A 20,924-nucleotide genomic window follows, 5' to 3' on the forward strand; every position below is an offset into this window, starting at 1 on the left:
TGATTTGATTATGCTGACTTTAGAGCATAGCCTGATATTAGTAAAGATAAGTCTACTCTATGATCTTTTCTAAACCAATTTTGCATATGTATTCTCAAATACTCATTAATTCCGTCACATCATGTATAGTTTTATGCAGCTTCTCTCTTTGGAATTACATAAATTTAAATTTACATGTTAATTTTAGAAGACTTTACTCTTTAATAATACCAAGACTTCTCATGTAGAAAAATATCATGCCTTCCATTTGTTGAAATTTTGTTTTGTATCCTTTAGTAAGACTTTTTTTTCATAAAGGTACTATAAAATTATACCTATGCAATGTATAATTTTAATTGCAACTTTAAAAAAAAATTTCAGTGCTGGGAATGAATCCAGGCCCTTACACATGCTAGGCACATGCACTACTACTGAGTCACATCCCCAGCTTATTTTGAAAGAAACTACTATTCTCTTTGCATTTTTTGATTGCCAGAGCAAGTAAATAAATAAATAATGATACTAATTGCTAGGATGTTTAAAAGCTATTGATTTTTACATATTTATTATTTTTCTGGTCACCTTATCAAATTCTCTTATAATTCCAGTATTTCTTTATTAGTAATCTTTTGGGTTTTCTAGATAAACAGTCACATATCAACATATGTACATGCCCATGTTTTTGTATGCATACTGTATAACCACAGAAATTATTCATTGTTTTTCCAATATTTGTAACAGTCATTTAATCTTGGCAATTGCTGGAAAAACACAGAACAATGCTGAATTATACAGTAATGGCAGGTATCTTGACTAATTTCTTATTCAAAATGAAATAGTTTCAGGATTTTATCATTTATGGCAGCATGCTACTATTCATTATTTTTGTGAATAGTCTGAAATATAGTTAACTGACTTCTTTCTATTTCTATTTTACTTAGAGTTCCTATGTCAGGAATGGCAGCTGAATTGCTTCAAATGCTTTTGTAGCATCTACTGATGGGATGTTTTTCTTCACCTTGTCGATATAGTAATAGAAAGATTTTTTAATTTCAAACCTCCAGTATTCCTGAAATTAGTCTTACTCGATCAAGCACTTTATTATTTTAAGACACTGTTGAACTCTATTAGATGACATTTTAGTTAGAATTTTTGTGTTTATTTATAAGTGAGGCCTTCTCATAATTTTCTTCTTCAAATTACACTGGCTTAATAACAGGATACATTTTCTGCTACAGTTTAAATAAATTATAGTTATCTCATCACTAAAAAGTATATAAAATTTAGTTGAAACCCATCTGATCCTAGTAGCTTTTGTCCCTGAGTGGCCTTTATCATCCTACCCACAAAATTAAATGACACAGTGGACCACGAGTATATGGCACTCCCTCCTTCTCCTCAAGGGATAAGTTCCAAGACCCCCAGTGGATGCCTGGAACCTCACAGAATACTAAACCCTACCTATACTGTGGTTTTCCTTATTTATACAAATCTGTGATAAAGTTTAACTTAGAATTAGGCATAATAAGAGGTCAATAACAAAAACTAATAAAAAAGAACAACTATAAAAATATGCCACAAGAAAAGTTATGAATTACTAGCTGGGAACCATGGTGCATGTCTATATCCTACCCATTCAGGAGGTGGAGGCAAGAAAATCGGAAGTTCAAGGCATGGGCAATTCAGCAAGACCCTGTCTCAAAATAAAAAAATAAAAGGACTGGGATATGGCTCAATGGTGAAGTGCTTGCCTAGCATGCATGAGGCCTCATGCATGGTTCAATCCCCGGTATTGAAAAAAAGAAAGAAAATCTTATGACTAATTTATAGTCATAAATTATATGACTATAATTTATATATAAATTATTAAAAATATTAAACACAAAATTTTGTGTTTAATATTTTTAGATCGTAGCTGAATGTGGGTAAGTGCAACCGCAGAAAGTGAAATTGCAGAGAAGAGGACTAATGTAATGAGAATTCAGTGGGATAGTACTAACTCAGTACTTAGGGAGATGCATCATTTTCGAGTCTGTTTTAATACTCTTTCACTTGCTATGGGAATTAAATTGAGATACAATGATTTGCTCTCTAGTTTGAAGAGTCAAACATAAAAAATAAGTTAAAGAAAAAGTAGAAGAGAAAGAAACACAGTTTAAATATAATGACAAGGGGCAATCCAGCCCAGGAGAGAGATTCTTGGTAAACTGCTTTACATGTCTCATACTACTTCTTGTACTAGATCTCTGGAATGATTGTGGACAAAAAAAAAAAAAAACTGGTTAATAGGACGCTACTAGAACCATGATGGCAATATTGAAATATGGACTGATACAGATTAGACAATGTATTGTATATACGTTAAAATTTTCTGATGATCATTATACTGTGGTTACAAAAGAAAAGATCTTTGTAACTATGCACTCAAGTGTTAGGCAATAAAGGGCATGGTGTCTGCTAACACACATTCAACTGCTTCAGAAATAAGTGTGTGTGTGTGTGTGTGTGTGTGTGTGTGTGTGCATATGTGGTATGCATGTGTGTACGTATATGAAGAAACAAGGAAAATGGGGGCAAAATGTGAATAATTGATAAATAAATTGATAAATAAATCTGGGGATTTATTTATACTTTTTTTTTTCAATTTTTCTCTACATTTCAATTTATTTCATATACAAGTCATGAAAAAAGGGCAAAGCTTCCTGCTTCGGTTTGGGTGTGGTTTGAGTGTGTCCTCCAAAGCTTCACTTGCTAGAGGCTTGGTGCCCAGAGTGGTGAGCCCAGTGGAAGGTAATTAGGTGAGGGGGGCCTCCTTCTTAGGGGGGATTAATGTAGTTCTTGCATGAATGAGTTAGTTCTGTTGAGAATGGGTTGTTATACAGTGAGGCTACCCTATCCACTTGGTCTCTTCTGCATGTAGCCATTTTCCTTTCTACTTTTCTGTCCTGTTGTGATTCAGCTAAAGGGGTCCTCACTAAACCTGAGCAGAGGGGGCTGTTCAATCTTGGATTTTCAGCCTCCCAAATGTGGGCTAAACAGACCTATTTTCTTTATAAAGTTCCCAGTCTTAGATACTTTGTTATAGCAACAGAAAGTGGACTGAGACACTGCTGTGTTCTCAAATGAGAGAGGCAGTCACAGATCCCTTGATGTCCTAATTGGAAGTACTTTTCCTACCAGCACTTTTCAGCAGCTCATTTCAGTGCCTGCTTTGAGGTAACCCAAGATCATTTCACCTTGTGATCCACTACTATTCATAATGTCCTTTTCCTCTATAGCTCAGGGGACACATAAAGGCAAAAAGAACATATTTCCAATTCTTCCAACTCACTATGTTTTTTAAACTTTCTTGTATATAATAATCACTAGAAAAGTGCATTTAAAAGGCAGTATCTCATTCCCAACATAATCTAATAGGAATATAGGCAGCAGACCAGTATTGCCATGTAATCTTAATTTTTCTGGAAAGAATCATAGCAAAATTATAATATTGGTCACTTCTGTGTAGTAGAATTATGAATGAAATTTAGTTTGCTCTTTTCTGCTTATTTGTAATTTCCAGTTTGCTATGATGAGCAAGCACATTTTGACAATAATAAAAGGTCATTCTTTAAAATAATAATAATAAAAAAGGCAGTATCTCTATGACACTCTTTGTTAACTTGCTGTGGAGCTCAGGGATCTGTACTTTCCAAACAATCCCTGGTTATTATTCCATAACTGTTCTGTGGGCCTTAATTTGACCAATACTCTGTCTCAGCTTATCAGCATTTTATGTAGAACAGGTACCTAATAAAATTTTTTTGAATTCATTTGAATTGCCCAAGGCCTCATGGAAGAAAAGAACCTATCCCCATGCCAGGTTCATTAAAAGAGGGCTAAAATCCGTTCATCTTATAAGCAGGTATCATGCATTCCAGTCCTCCTGTCCTTAACTCCACAGCAGAGCCTCCTAGGGCTCAGTGTCTCCCTCCCTCCCTCTCTCTCTTTTTGTGATGGGGACTGAACCCAGGACCTCATGCATGTTAAGCAAGCACTCTACTACTGGGTTATATCCTTAGCCCAGCTAGCAACTTGAGAGGCTGAAGCAGGAGGCTTGCAAGTTTGAGGCATGCCTCAGTAACTTAGCAAGGCCCTAAGCAACCTAGCTAGAACCTGTCTCAAAATAAAAAATAAAAAGGGCAGGGGATGTGGCTCAGTAGTAAAGCACGCTTCAGTTTAATCCCCTGTGTCTAAATTAATTAACTAAAATAATAGGTGTGTGGCATGGATTTGCACGAGATAGCAACTCTATATCACACTTGGTGCTAAACCACTGTAGAGTAGCCCACCTGTTCCTCCCACTAAATCGTAGCATAACTTTAAGTTATGAAGTCTTAAGTTTTTAATTCTACCGATATTTCAACAAAATTATGTAAACACATTAAAATAGGTTGGAAATCATAACCTAGGACTTATATACATTATTATATTAATATTATATTATAATGTTATATAATTATATTATTATTACTATAATCATATGGTATGTTATATCCTATATATAAGATTTCACAGATGTTCTGCATCTGGGACAATGGGACAAAATGGGTTAACCTACTCAAAATAGTTTCAAGTCTTACAAAGCTAATGATCTCTAGTCTCCCTTTAGCACATAGAAAGGAAGCCCTTGAGACCCTAACTGTGGAGTAAGCTGTTAAAGGAGGTTTACCAGCATGTCAGCGTAGTTCTTCTCTCATTATCAGTTGTCTTTGTCTTTTAGGGCATCAGCACAAAAGCATAGTGCATTTTTGTAGCCAGTAACACAGATACTAATGGGCCATCACAATTCAACTCAAGATCTGAACCCAGCCTCACCACTGACTAAGTGCACCTCTGACCCCCTGAACCTGTGAGTTACATGGGATTAGGGTAAACTGATGTACTCAGCATTTTTTACCAGCACTCCACATGGGCGCTACTCAAAAAATGAGGGCTGAATGTATGGGCAGCATGAATATCTGGCCACTGAAGTATATACACACTATAAATATTTATAGCATCACAAGTTATATTATTGCATGTCTGGTAACTTCCATCTACACCTATCTGTGATGGCTGCTTCAGAAAGGGAAACTCCCATGGGGCACAGGACGCCAGGGTTAAAGTCCAGAGCAAGAAGAGCAACTCTATCATCATCTAGAGATGGGCCATTCTGGGGTCTCTAAAGCTCTCAGAAACAAGCCTCTCAGGTTTTTTTTTTTTTTTTAACCTCCTATTAAAAAAAGAAAGAAAGAAAGAAAGAAAGAAAGAAAGAAAGAAAGAAAGAAAGAAAGAAAGAAAGAAAGAAAGAAAAGAAGCCAGCCAGCCAAACAGCTACGGAGCCATTTCAGCTTATAGTTTATATTAATTTCCAGCTTTTGAATTCATCACAGTCAAGTAATATGAAAAGTACTTGGAAATCATGAAAATTACCAAATAAGCTGATTACAATTCTCCATGACAGCTGGAAATCAGAACTCATCATCTGAACACCAACTGTGGAAGAAAATGTCCTTCTACAAGGAAAGATACTCTTTCTGGAAGGCCAGAAAGGACAGTAGTGGTCACATATTCTATATTTTCGTGTCTACAATTAAGAATTCAGAAGTAAAATTATGAAGTAAAGTGAGTTTAGATGTAGTTCAGAAATTTTAACTTGAGCTAAAATCATGAATTGTTGAGCAGGCATTCAGTAAGGGGGCAACAAGGGTCTATTATCAAGATATATGGGTTAATAACTTCATGGGTTATTCAAGAATGATCTGCTATGATTGAAACCATGTGTGGAGAGTTTGGGCTTCTGCAGGATGTGCTGGAGCAACAAAGGCTCTAAAGATATATTTGTGCTGCCTGCTAAGTACACAGATGATTGACTTAGATACACTTCCCAGACATAAACAGTGGAGGAATGTCCCCGAAGTCCTGCATGCTATCAGAGAGAGGTGGAGAATGCTTACCACATTGTACAAGCCGATGCACCAACGTTCAAATAAAATCTGCCCAGAAAATCCATTAACAAAGGCGAACCAAAGCTGAAAGAGAAGAAAGTTCATGAAGTTTTATATCAATATTGACCTAAACGTTTCCATTCACCGAAGAAGTAGTGGGGAATGTGGACCACCAGCTGGACACAGCTGCTAAGGGATAATGAGCCCCCGGACCATAGCAGTTGTTCTTTCATAGGATATAAATTCCCAATATCACTAATATTAATATTTTAAGAAAAATTTATATTTAAGACATATTGGTTTTATAAGATATATGCATAAAGTTTAAAACAAAATAATTGGGTTTATATTTACTTTGTCTGTGTCAACACATTCTCATGGACTGGAAGAGTCTGAACTTCATGTTATTTTTTTTTTCCTGTAAAGTTGATTTGATAAATAAGATTTATATTTGTAGGACTTTCAAATAGATAAAAGTCATAAATAAGAAACAACAGCAAACACTCCTCTCTTGGTTATGTGTGTTTTTAGTTCACAAAATACTGACCCTCCATAATTGTATGTTCTCTTCCTTGGCCAGTATTAAAACAAATAATATGAAAGAAACAGGCTCTCATCATCTTTTGCAGCAACACTGAATGTATAAATAAATAAAACGTTAGAATATTGTTCATGTCTTCAATTAGTCTATAATTATGATTGACTAGGCAAAACTAACATAAAAATAACTACGGAACAAAGGGTCAGGGATTAATTAGTGTTGCAAAACAAGAAAATACAATGATCTTAGAGAAGGAAAGATCTCTCAGGTATGATCAGAAGAAGATATGGAGGCAGTAAGAGTGAGGTGGAAGAGGAGTGAGTCTGCAGGAGGGTGGGCAAAAACTGGACTTAAAAGGAAGCAAATACAGAATATGGGGAAACATTCTCGTGCAGCTAATTTGATATGATAGGATATTAATGATTTGGGGGCAGACTTTTAAAAATCCCATACAAATAATGTGTTATTGTTTTGATACCGGGTGTCCCCCCAAAAACTCACGTGTGAGATAATGCAAAAAAGTTTAGAGATAAAATGATTGGGTTATGAAAGCCTTAACCTAATCAGTGCGTTCATTAATCCCTTATAGGGATTAACTGGGTGGTAACTGTAAGCAGATAGGGTATCACTGGAGGAGGTGGGTCCCTGGGGGCATGCCTTTGGGTTATATATTTTGTTTTTGGTAAAAGAACACACACTCTCTCTTTCTCTGTTTCCTGGTCCCATTTTAAGATGTTTTCCTCTGCCATACTCTCCACCATGAGTTCTGCCTCACTTGGGGCCCTTAGGAAAAGAATCAGCTATCTTTGGACTGAGGCCTCTGAAACCATGAGCTCCCAAATAAACTTTTCCTCTAAAATTGTTCCTGTCAGCTCTTTTGGTCACAGCAGTGAAAGAGCTGATGAAAACATCATGGAATCTGCTTTTAGGCTAACTCATGGTAGACTCAATTCATTATTTTGGTAGAACCTAATTCAAAACAGAATAACTACACCCTAATAACCTGAGTAGAAATCAACTCTGGCACTGAAATTTTACTAAATCAAATATTTTTCAAAATCAGCTTCCTAACTCCACCAGTCCAAGTTTCTGGAGACAGAAATCATTCCCTCTGCTGCTTTATGTATAGCCATATCCACTACAACACATGGTATAAATAGGGACTCACCAAGACCCAGTGGGATAAAATTGAGTGTCTCGGTTCAATCACTCAATTATGTCTTTCTTAAACACAGCTTTCATCATCTCATACCCAAGTTTTAAAGAATCAAATAGGAGACTCCCTCCTGAATCCAAGATAAGCTTGTTGGTTTTCAAAAAAATCCAATTTGCTCTTAATTTTGCTATCATCCAAAGAAGTCCCAAAGAGGCCTGATGAAGAAATACTGGAGGACAACTGAGAACCAAAGGTTCATGCTATGTTCTACACTCAGAATATTCTTACAACACTGATTCAAACACCACCCATCCCCAAACCCACAATTTCAATCTATTGTCTTTTTACCACTCAAGACATTGGCAATCAATACTTGAATCACACTTTTAGTGCAATAAGTACCTGGATACACATCTGATTCAAATATATCTGTAAACCATTTCAAAGGTCTACAATTAATTTTCCCAAGACTGTTCTATACTTCTGAGTTCCATTCAAATAATTAGCCACACTGATGGATATCTAGTAAGCATTTGATTAAATTGCTTAGTCAGTTAAGTTGTCTTGGTGAAGGGGGTATGGTGTGATATTTCTAGTGGCCTTTCCTCCCCTGCCATCAACTCAAATCAACAAAAACAAATGAAAACTGAGAAGAAAAAAGTAGGATAGACCATTTTCAGTTAACCAATGAGACTGCTAATTAAAACCATATATGATATAGAATGGATACTAATAAATATGTGATTAGATCAAATAAAAGGTAATATGTCCATAACAAGCATAATCTATAGATTAAGAGTGAAATACTTCCATGAAAAAAAACAACTGAAAAATAGCTAACCAACTCCTTTTTTTTTTTTTTTTTTTTTTTAATTAGAGGACAAAATATAGAAGTAGAGAAGGAGTGACTGAGGTCTCTGGACAAATTTAGTGCAGCAGGCAAATTGAACTTAGAGGGCAATATATAATTTTTAAAAAGATTTTTAAGAATCAAACAGGGAGAATGGAAGGACATAGTAGAAATATACATGACAATCAACTTGGCAGACACTAATCAAGGTAAACTGAAGAAGACAAAATACAAAATCATCCAACAGAAAATTCATAACACACATAAATTCCCTGTGAAGCATAGAGGCTCCTCTTCCAAGAGGAAAAAATGGCAGCGGGGGAGGTACTTATTACTGCAAGGTGACAGATGACCAGTGGAGAAGAAACAGAAAATTTGATGAGAAAGTGTTCTGAAGACAACTTTGAAACCCTATTCCTCTAGACGTCCTAAAAAAATAATAATAATACAGAAAAAATAAGAATAAGATAAGTGCATATGAAATAATCTCTACGGAAGAACCAGGTCATGGGGGCAGAAGAAATTTTCAAATACCTTTTGTGAGCCTAAACAAGCTAAAGAAAATTATTTTTCTCTGAAACAAGAGATAAAATAAGATGTGTAAGATATTAAAGAAGGAAGAAAATAAGGAAAGATTAATGTTACAGATTAAAGCCACAGAGAAGGGAATAAAAATCAGAATTGACATTGATGAAATTAGGAATAGGAGGCTGGTCTTAATAAAACAATGCTAAGCAAAGAACAAAGTGTTAATATTGTTTTTTTAAGAGAAACAATAATCTTTCAAATATAATAAAAAAAATTCCAAAAAAGTATACTTCTCAAAAAAAGAACAAATATATTAAAAAATATATTCAAAGATAAAACAGAAGAAAAATTCCTGAAATATTCTAAAATCTTGATTAGCCAAAAGAGAGCATCCTTTGTTTCAGGAAAGAAAGCAAACAACAGATACAGACAGACCAATACCCATGCATATCCCGTTATGAGAATTACTGAATTATAATTTAAGTTTTTGTGGGTTTTCTAGGGTTTCACACATGCTATGCACATGCTCAGCTTCTGAACTACATCTCCAGTCTGAGTTTTAAAATTTTATAAGATTAACTCTTCAATATATTCAGGCAGAAAAGGCAATTAACTGGTAATACAACACTGTCTACAAATATGTTTAATGTACTTTTCCTTTGACCCAGTAATTCCACTTTTAAAGATGTACTCTTAATTTTTATCTTACAGTTATAATCATGTAGCATTTGACATCAAAACATGAGAGTGTTTACTTGGCATCATTTGGAAAAATGAAAACTTAGTTATGGCATGTACACAGACAGCTGGTTAAAAAATTAGACTTCATCCATATAATGAAATTCTTTACAGACATTAAATAGAGGGATAAAAATATGTACATATTGTCATACAAAAAGCTCACAGATATATAATTAAAATGGAAAAAATTAAGGCTTATGTTGAATGGTCCTGACTGTGCAAAATAGATGTATGTACACATGTGCATGACAACATCTTTCTGGGTCATACAAAAGACTATCTTAGTATTCATCATCTCCAGGCAGTTAGAGATATTCTCTAGGTGGAAAAAGGGAGATTCTCTTACACCTCTTTTGAAATTTTAAAAAATGGTCATGTTACTTATATACTTGTTTCAGGCAGTTAAAATTCTTGAGTAAGAGTGAAATTTTGCCTCCAAGGAGACATTTCCCAATACCTGGAGATCATTTTTATAATAACAGCTTGAAGGAACACGCCACTGTCAAGTTAATAGAAGACAAAGATTCTCCTGAACATCTTGCATTGCTTGAGAGAGCCCTCTACAAGAATTATCTGATCCAAAATGTCAATTGTGCCACTGTAAAAAAAACCACTGGATTAAAGATAAAATGTATTGGGTCAGCCAGATAGCACTTAGAAAGCTTGTCGTAATAGTGTTTACTTTGTGCCTGTTGCATGAAGGTGGGATTATGTTTGTGTGTACGGGGCTGTGGTTCCTTTTCTGAATAATTCCCCTATATCATGACCTCACATGTAGAACCACAGGTCCTATTCCTTAGAGGCCAGAGCAGCACTGGAAGTGAATCTAGTAACTTCCCAAATTTAGATCCTGAAGTAGCAGTCTATTTTTTATAAACGAGTAGTCAGAATTATTTTCAAGTCCTAGAGTGAATTTTGCATAACCAAGAAAGTCAGGTTGTTAAAAACATACAATAAGGAGGAAAAGAAATGTTAATAAATTTAGTATCTCCTTCCCTAAATTGACCTTGTTGACATTGTTCCGAACAATCCTGAACCATGTAAAACTTTTCACTCTTCATTTTGGATTAATGTTTTTGATGGGTCAAGTGTTGGGATATTGCCTCTAAACAGCTGATGCTTTGATATTGACCACATTGGTACTATCATGGCCATGTTTCTTCCAAATCTTTTGATATGTTCTCACTAAATTTTATCGGTTGCAGGTGCTGCTGCTTTTTGAAAAGTATAAACAAGCTTATTCTCAACATTTCCAGTTCAATTTCAGTCTGTGTCCAAATCATCCATCATTAGATGATCAGATCTGTTTATTTGATTGTAACAATGTTTTGGAAGAGAAAAAGAAGAAGAAGAAAGAAAATGAAAATAAACAAAACACACTAGAAAAAAAAAAAAACAACCCACCTCCTAATTTCAAAATCCACAAGCTGGTTATTTCTTCCACTGTAAACACTCAATCTTGATTTCATTTTGGCAGGGTTTCCATAGGTGAAATGGAAAAAGTATGAGAACGCACTGTATTTTTAAACATTCATACAAATGTTCTTATTTTATTTGTTCATGAGACAGGTACACGATGCCTCTCTGACACACTATAAAATCAGACTTTCACACTAGTTAGTCATATACAAATGTTAATTCATGTACAAGAAAGAGCACCACCCAATTCCTGAACATGAATGTCATTTTCGGTGGGCCACACGTTCCCAGCCGCATACACCAAACGCACAGTCCTCAATGCAAACAGATGGCCTGTCCCTCGCCCTGCCATGCAGTTACTTGCATGGCAGCTTGCTTACAGCCACTAAATTTTACTCTTTTGGATTAATGGAGGGAAAGATTCCTCTGCCTTAACTTTCTTGTTAACTAGGAATGCTCTTAAATGAATACAGTCGAAGCCCAGAGAGCCAGGTTCTGGCAGGACAGCCTCAGACGTGGTGGGTTGGTGGGGAGACCTGCCAAGCATTGCAGTTTGCCAAGCTCCTGGGGTTTTGGTCCTCAAATGTAGAGTTGTTATGAGCAAACTGACCCAAACTTATTAAATGGCTTTTCCTCCTTGGAAAAAGATCTTTCTTTGCTTTCACTGCTGCCTGACTGCCAAAAACGCAGTAACCATCTTGGCTAACTGCACAGGCTCCTGTCTGGAGGTCCTGCTGCCATTGCACAACCTCGATGGGTTGTACCTGTTGCTGCTCTCAGGTTCTCAACTAACAGCAGACACACTTAACAGACGGCCGTTTCAACTGGGGAAGGGATGGCCAGCTCCTCCATTAACTCTGTTCTTCTAGGATCCCTGGTACAGGGTGGAAGTGGAAAAGTACCCTACAGAGAATAGTTAAATAAGTTAGCCAAGAGGTTTCTCACTGAAAGAGCAATATCATGATCTACTAATTTGTGCATCAGGTCTGAGATGAATAATTGGCATTAAAGGTATTTGTTTAAAAGTCAAAGTCCAACAACCTTTTTTAAAAAATTTAATCTGGCTATATGTATTAAGGGGAAAAAAAACCCCAGCATATGCTTTGTCTAGAAACTCTACTTCTGGAAATCCATGTCTCATCAAATTAAAGAACTAGTAGGTAAAAGTGTATGTCATTTTGCAATACTGTTGGTAGAAGACCAAACAAAACAAAAGGTACAGAAAAAGACCTCAAAGTTCTTTATTAGGGGGTGGTTGCGGTGAATCTATAAAATACTAAGAACCTTTAAAAATGTTAAATCTATGTGTACTGAAATGAAGGGACTCATTTCAAGAGTACAAGAGAGACAAAAGAAAAGACAAAATAAATAAATAGGGAGGTAAGGTGAATAGGTAGACAGGAAACCAAGGGGAACAATCAGGGATGTATCATAGAGCAAGGGTTGCCAGAAGAACTAAAAATAATAGTAGTAGTAACACACTGAAAACTGCTTCTACAACCTTTTATCCAATAAATTATGAAACTGAGAGACTAGAATTAAATGGAGACTAGATAAAATATTGTAATGAACAGGCAGAGCCTCACCCATAAACTGTGCAAAGCTGTGTCTTGCTGGATCAATTTTAGACAGATAAAATGCTAGAAGCAAACACCACATACCTGTAAAGTTTCTAAGGATTTCCAAAGGCAAGCAAACAAAAAAGGAAAGTCTTAGAACAATGTATATGCAGTCATATTTTGTAAGACTACACAAAAAACATGTTACATGGTTATATGTTTGTAGGAGCTGGAAAAAAAAAGCATGGCAAGCTGGATAGACCGCTCCTACTGATCACATGAGCCAAAAAGAAGGTAGACAGGGCAAATTATTTTTGCTTTACTCATTGTATCACTATTACAAAGAATAAGCATTACTTCAACATTAAAGAAAAACACGAAGAAAGAAATAATTTGCCATTCTCTATCCCTGCACCATGCTGATACATGATGCTAACTTTCCTCTCAGCTTGTCACATTCTCTAATTTTTCTTGCATTGTTATCTGTCTACCCCATGTGGCTAGAGATCATATAAATTCCTCTCACTATTGCATACCCAGGATATAGCACCTAGATGGATACACAGTAGGTGCTTAATAAAAGAATGCATGTAGAATATTAATATTTAATGTTAAAGATAAAAGCTCACATAAGGGTAAGCACAGGACAGGTATATTTGGGCTCTTAACTATTTCCTAAACTTCATTTTTTAAAATTAACAAATGGGAAAAATATTTTTGTAGAATTGTTATTCTGTTATTTTTGATGATGATAAAAACTCACATATATTTATTGCTTACTCTGTTCCAAGAACTTCACAACACTCTCAATGGATTATCTCACTTAAACCTTGTCACAGTCCTTACAAAGTAGGGTTAGTTTCATTTCACAAATGAGGAATTCTGGGCACAGAGATGAAAGACACTGTGGCTTCTATCAAAAAGGTGTTCAATAGACTTCAGCTATTAATAGAAAATTCTACATAACCAATAAGTGATTTTTAAAATATTTAAGTAAAGGCAATTCAGAATCAAATCAAATCAATATTTATGATTGCTAACTTATTATGTTGATATTTTAAGTCTGTAACATGAACAAAATATTTCACAAAGATAAGCATATAAGTAGACCAAAAAACTTAAGACAATTTCCCAGATCTACTTAAATGTTAAAGAAGCCAAGGGATCCTTTATTATTATTATTATTATTATTATTATTATTATTATTATTATTATTATTACTACTACTACTATTATTTTGGTGGTGAAAGGAACTGATCCCAGGGCACTGTACATGCTAAGCACACACTCTACCTCTGAGCTACTCATCCAACCCTGGGGTCCTTTTTTAGGGTATAAACTGTTTTAAGAAAAATGGCAAAATCTTCCCCACTTTGTATGATAAAGCACAATCACTCTAATTGGAAATATTTTCCTGTAATATTGTAACCACACATATTGTAATCTTTTGCAAACCATGGTTAATATCAATACATTAGACAATCAAAAATAAACTTATCATCATTCATTATCCAAATTTCTTGAATTTAAAACACAAATAGAGGGTGAGGGTGGAACTTATGGTAAGAGTATTTGCCTAGCACCTGCAAGGCTCTGGGTTTGCTCTCCAGCACTGAAGAAAAAAACCCATAAAAACTCAAATTAATAATAATAGGACAAGCTAGGTTATATTTAAAAGGACCAGAATTTCAATGTGAAAAGTATATAATAGAAACTATTACATAGCATAGGCTATGAATATATAAATTTATTTAGGATTTTTTTATCGTTATTATGCTTTCCCATTAAAATCTCAAAGAAGTGAGAAGTTGAATCTCACAGCTCTAAGTCACAAAAATTAGTGAAAGAAGTCTGGTAAACATTTTTAAAGTTGCTTTAATTACTCATTTCTCGGCACTACAAAAATACCTCTTTTTCTGCAAAATTACATGCTTATACTATGAAACATCAGGTAAATACAGAATCGTGTCCACTCTCTCCCCCATAAAAGACCATAATACCCACCAGATGGAGTATGTACAATTAAATTGATTTTTAATAAGGAATTCTTGGCACAATAGAATGTAATCGCTCCAAATTGTATCAAGGACTACGTAAACTTTTTTATAGTTCAAGGCTTAGAGTCCTCAGTCTAAATCCCGTGCTGGCATGCTAGGGGACCAAATAGCTCCTGAGACCAGTAAGGAAATAATGAGTCTTTCATCTGGAGGTCACTGGTTAGGATCTGCTATCGTTCATTAATGACACAGCTGTTTCCAACCTCCTGGTGTTGGAACAGTGGCGGGGGGCTTATTATGCAAGGGGTAGCAGAAATATGTATAAGATCATTTCATTTATGGGCAGAACCTATGGCACATATTTGAGAACATGTGTTTTATAACCAATAAAGCAATGCTCTTAAGTTATTGACAGTAAGATTTAGTACCTGGCTCCACAGACCAGGATTGTCAGAAGAAAGCAAAATTCTGATGCTGTCCCTCCACCCCCATCAGCCCCAGTGAGCCTGTAGCCTGGGTAAGGTGAAGAATTTCTTTGGTTTTATTTTTTCATTCTGGAAAGTAGAGGGGAAAATTGTGTCTCAGAGGAGGATTATGAGAGAGAATTACATGTTTTTTAAAAAATTCAATTATTGAACTATCTGCTAAGACCCTGTTTCAAACTATGCTCGATGCTAAAAGTAGGAGGTACAAGGTGAGTGAGATGGTATCTCTGTCCTTAAAGAATCTGTCTGGTTGGGGACAGGCATGAGTTATATCAGAGGCATGGCAAAGTTCTTTGGGGACATTGTAGAGAGATAGGTCCTATCTGGAGGAGTCAGCACATTTTTCAAAGGTGATAACCTCTTGGGATGCATCTTGAAGGGTCTAATGCAATTGGGTGGGGAAGAAAGGGCATTGAAAGCGAAGGGAGCAACTTGTACATCAGCGTAGCAGGTGTGAATTGCCAGGTGGTTAGAACAAGGAAAATAAAGTGAGAAAAAGGTTCAGACCATGAAGGATATGAACAGGTGTTCTCCAAATACGTGAACAGCTGTGCATATATTCCTTAAGAGAAATTTAAATATCTATGCATCTGCAAATCCAAAAAAAAAAAAAAAACCTATCTCATTAAATTTTGTTTTTTTTACTGTGGTCAAATACACACAACATAGAATTTACCATTTTAACCATTTTCAAGTCTGAAAATGGTATACCCATTTTTTTCAGTGGCATTAAGTACATGGACACTGATGGGAGACCATTATCACTGCCTAACCGCTGGCTTTCTCATCCTCCAAAACTGAAATCCCAAGCTCATTAAACAACAGCCCCTCTCTCTAGTCCTTGGTAACCCAGCCTCTCTCTCTAGTCCTTGGTAACCACCACTCTATGTTCTATCTTTATGAGTTTGGCTCTTCTAGTTACTTCACATACGTGGAATTACACAGCATTTTTCCATTTTGTCTTGCTTGTTTAATTTGGCAGAGTTTTATTCACACATGTTGCAACATGTATTGTAATTTCATTCATTTTTAAGGTTGAATAATATGCCATTATATGTACGCACCACATTTTTAATCCATTCATCCATAGATGGACCTTGGGTTATTTCTCCTTTTGGCTACTAGGATAATGCTGCTATAAGCACTGGGACAAAAATATCTGTTGAAGTTCCAGGTTCTCAGTTCTTTTGTGTATAGAAACAAAATTCCTGATCGTATGAATTCTATGTTTAATGTTTTGAGGAACAGCTGTCCTGTCTTCCACGGTGGCTATTATCATTTCACTTTTCCTTCAACAATGCAAAGAATTCATTTTTTCCCCACACTTTTACCAATGCTTGTCATTTTTGATGACGTTTTTGATATATGTGTGTGTGTATATATATGATGTGTGTGTATACACACACACACACACACACATATTTTGGGGGGAACTGGGGATTGAACTCAGAGGTACTCAGCCACTGAGCCACATCCCCAGCCCTTTTTTGTATTTTATCTAGAGACAGGGTCTCACTGAGTTGTTAGGTGCCTCAGCATTCTGACACCGGCTTTGAACTCAGGATCCTCCTGCCTCAGCTTCCCAAGCCACTGGGATTATACACATGTGCTACTGCGCCTGGCCTTGATAATATTTTTGATATCTATTCCAATGGGTGACAAGTGGGACCTCCCTGTAATCTTGATCATATTTCCTTAAATAATCAATGATAGTAAGTATGTTTTCATATACTTAATAGCCATTTATGTACCTTTTTTGGAGAAATATCTATTCTTTTACCCAATTTTTAAATTGGGTTTTTGTTACTGCATTGTGGTTCTTTGTATATTCTGGATTTTATGTCTTTATCAGATATGATTGTTAGTATTTTCTTCTATTCTATAAGTTGCCTTTTAAAATACTTTTCTATCAGTTATTTTTAGTTACACATAACTTTAGGATTCACATTGACATAATTATAAGAGAATGGAAAATAATTTGTTCTAATTCAGTCCCCAGGACTTCCTCTTTCTCTCCCCTCTTCCCTCTCCCTGTGCCCTTCCCTCTACTCTACTGATCTTTCTGCTATTTACTTTTGCTCTTTTGTTTTAATAGTTATCTTGTGGGTATACATGATGGTGAGATTCACTGTGGTATATTCATATATTTTTTTTACTCCATTGATAGCATAATTTATTTTTTCTTTTGTTAACCCGTACTTTTGATGCCATGTCCAGAAAAATCCAGTGTCATGAAACTTGTTTTCTTCCAAGTGTTTTCATTGTTTTAGGTCTTTAGTCTATTTTGAGTTAATTTTTGTGTAATTTTAGGAGGGTCCAATTTTATTCTTTTCATACAGGTATCCAGTTTTACCAGAATCTTTTCCTGAAAAGACCATATTTTTCCCATTGAATGACAATTATTACTCCCTCATTGATAATCATTTTGCCATTTATTTGAGGATTTCTTTCTAGTCTCTCTATTCCTGTGGTCTTCCTATCTGTCTATATGGTAGTAGTACACTATTTTGACTGTTGTATCTATGTAGTAAGTTTTGAAATCAGGAAATGTGGGTTCCCCAACTTTGTTCATCCCTTTCATTTTTTTCTTTCTTTTTTTTTTTCCTAATTGGAAGTTGATACAGATTTCATAAGAGTTTAGGATGAATTTTTCTATTTCTGAAAAATAAATGTCATTAGAATTTTGGTGGCAATTTCATTGGATCTACCAGTAGCTTTCATCTCAGTAGATATTTCAAAGTAACATTTCAAATTTTTAATGATAAAGTTAAATAATTAAAGAAGAGTTAGTTTCTGGTATATTGTACATATTGAAACTTAAAATAAATGTACATTATTTTTAATGCAGTCAATACATTCTAAATACCACAGATGCTCACCATAACCCACTTTAAAGAAATACAAACAGAAATTTCTTGAACAGTGAGAAATTTTATTTATTTATTTTTTCCTTATCTATAGTGCATTTTATTTTATTTTATTATTTTTTTTTAAATTTTTTATTTTTTTATTGGTTGTTCACAACATTACAAAGCTCTTGACATATCATATTTCATACATTAGATTGAAGTGGGTTATGAACTCCCAATTTTACCCCAAATGCAGATTGCAGAATCCGAGAAATTTTATATCATTCCTTTTACCTTGAATTTGCTTTCCATTCCACTTGACTCTCACAGCTATATCCTGATTTAATGTAATTTTGTTTGAACACCTTTTTGACACATCACAAAAATTAATGACGGGAAATTCATTTTCTTTAAATTTTCTGTGACTATATAGCTCTCAGTGTTAAAAGTTCTTGTGGATTGAGTTTTCATTATAATTATTAGTGGTATACAATTGATAAAAATAACACATTTTGACTATTATTAAACAACAGGTAAAATTTTTTGGAAATGCCTTTCTTAATGAGACAGATGGAACTGCATCATCCTTCTTGGCCCATTAGTTCATGTGACTGTGGCAGAACTTATCAGTTGCTAGACTGAGACAGGTTTTCAGCATCATCTGCATCACTATTGTTCATTCTACAGATCTAAGCCCTGACAAATCTAGTTCACATAATAAACAATAATCTCAGTTTCATTAGAGAAGATCCATCAGTACTCTAGACTTCTTCTATACCACGTGCCAAAAATATTTAGTGCTCTAATGCTAAAGTTATTCGACCTCATCAATCTGGTGACATGGTGATTAGGTCATTTTAAAAGCTTTCTGAAAGTAAAAAAACAGAAACCATTGACCTGCAAAGGTATTTTTAAACTACTCAAGAGAATTGCTTATTATGTTTTTTAACTTCTGGGAAGTACATGCAGAGGCTGTATGTACCGAAAAGTTTTGATGATTTTAAATTATCCACTTAAATATGCATCTTTATATATCTTATATAATAATATATATGATGACTACTTTGCTTCTGAGCTTTCATTTGTAGATTCAGATTGACCTATGTGAATTTGGTGTCTACATGAAATAAGGGGCAGAAAAAAAAAAAAAGAAATAATGGGCAGTTGCCTTCCGTATTTCTCACCAAAGTTCTCTCTGGACTCTTCCTCAGAAGCAAAGTATCCTTGATCACTGTGTGCAGCGGGAGAGGTGTGTTGATCTTTTTCACTAAATGTTGTCTCTTTGGTTCATGTCCTTGAGACATCTGTGTATTGTAGAGCAGGCCCCACAGTAAGATTCTGAAGAGGTGAGATATATCCCTTCCTTTTATAAAGCATTAACTGTTGACTGTGGAGAGGCAGGTGGGGAAAAAGAGCCGGAAGTGCCAATGGAAGTGAAGGACTGTGGAGGGCCTGGACTCCCCTAGAGTATTCACCTGCCCCCGGGATGCTTTATGCTATACTAACTGGGAGCTCAGAGCAATCACATTTGGTGGCAGGGGGAGGGTGGCATGATTTCACTGACCTTTGTGAAAGTGTACCTAACAGAAAAGTGTAGGAGGCTGACTAGAGGGTTATGAAAGGAATCCCAGTTGCAATTTGTTTTGGAGGGAGAGTCTCTGAGGGCTTCATCAGTGAAACTAACATAGGGTGGTGGCAGCAAAGGCTGACTCTGAGAGTCTTCTGAAGGGAGACTAGAAGGACCATAATAATTACAACCAGAGGTAAAGCTCAGTGGTAAGATGGCCAAGTGGAAGATGAATTTACTTTGGAGGCACATCAAATGTATCTCCAGGCAAAAATTCAAAGTGCAAGGTTGATGTTCAGAGGAGTTTCAGTTAGGAAAAATACTTGTAGCATTAGAAAAGAAGCAATAATTACATCCACAAGAGTAGAAGTCACCCAATGAGAGATCTATGAGAAAAGGCAAGAAGAAAGTCATGGTGGGCTTCGGGTGACAGCCACATTTATAGGTCAAGGGTCAGAGACAGAAGCAATGAAAAGGCACTTTGCAGTAAATTTTTATAAATGGTACTTAAATTTTACAGCTACATGAGATGACAAAAAGCTAAAACTGCTATAGACTGTGAAAACACTCACCTCCTCTGTCTTTTATCCCAGCTGACACACCTCACAATCCTAGCTACAGGTTGACCATCCCTTATCTGAAATGCTTGGTACCAACCTGTTTTGGATTGTTTTCATATTTTGAAATATTTGCATATACATAATGATATATCTTGGGGATGGGCCCCAAGTCTAAACATAAAATTCACTTATGTTTCAAACATAGGTGCCTTAGACACATATCCCAAAGGTGATTTCATACAGTGTATTTGGTGTACCTGCTGTGTCTGGTCACATGAGTTCAGGTGTGGAATTTTTCATTTGTGATGCCATGTGGATGGTCTAATAGTTTTGGATTTAGAAGCATTTCAGATTATGGATAGTCAACCTGTATTATTTTCTCATACTTAGAAGCATCAACTTCATCATAGGTCCCAAACTGTGATCTGCTTCCATAGACTTAGCTCTATTTTCAGAAAGAATTAAAATGGGAGATATCACTTCTCTCAGTCAACAATACAGATCCATTCCAGGCCTTAGAATGTTGTCAATATGGGGCAGACTGATACTGGTGAATTCTACTCAGAGCTTCACAGGGAACAACATTGTTTAATGCTTTTCCCTTTCTCCTTCTCCCTTTTCTTGGCTTTCAACTTTTATTTTCAGAAGGATGCCATAATAAATTCTCAGCAATCCAGATACTATTATGGCTATTTCACTGCTTTATGCTTAATTATGGCCTTTA

General features: G+C 35.5%; 1 protein-coding gene across 5 annotated transcripts in view; it reads right to left on the reverse strand.

Moving 5' to 3' along the window:
* Positions 1-20,924, reverse strand: part of Atp8a2 (ATPase phospholipid transporting 8A2) — a 639,008-nt gene that overhangs the window by 167,615 nt on the left and 450,469 nt on the right. For all 5 annotated transcript variants that reach the window (XM_078015676.1, XM_078015677.1, XM_005337571.5 and 2 more), the window contains one exon: positions 5,958-6,032. In XM_078015676.1, coding sequence (XP_077871802.1) covers positions 5,958-6,032 — 75 coding nt within the window. The remainder of the gene's footprint in view (positions 1-5,957; positions 6,033-20,924) is intronic.

The sequence above is a fragment of the Ictidomys tridecemlineatus genome, chromosome 6 (genome assembly GCF_052094955.1).
Source record: "Ictidomys tridecemlineatus isolate mIctTri1 chromosome 6, mIctTri1.hap1, whole genome shotgun sequence".
Lineage (NCBI taxonomy): Eukaryota > Metazoa > Chordata > Mammalia > Rodentia > Sciuridae > Ictidomys > Ictidomys tridecemlineatus.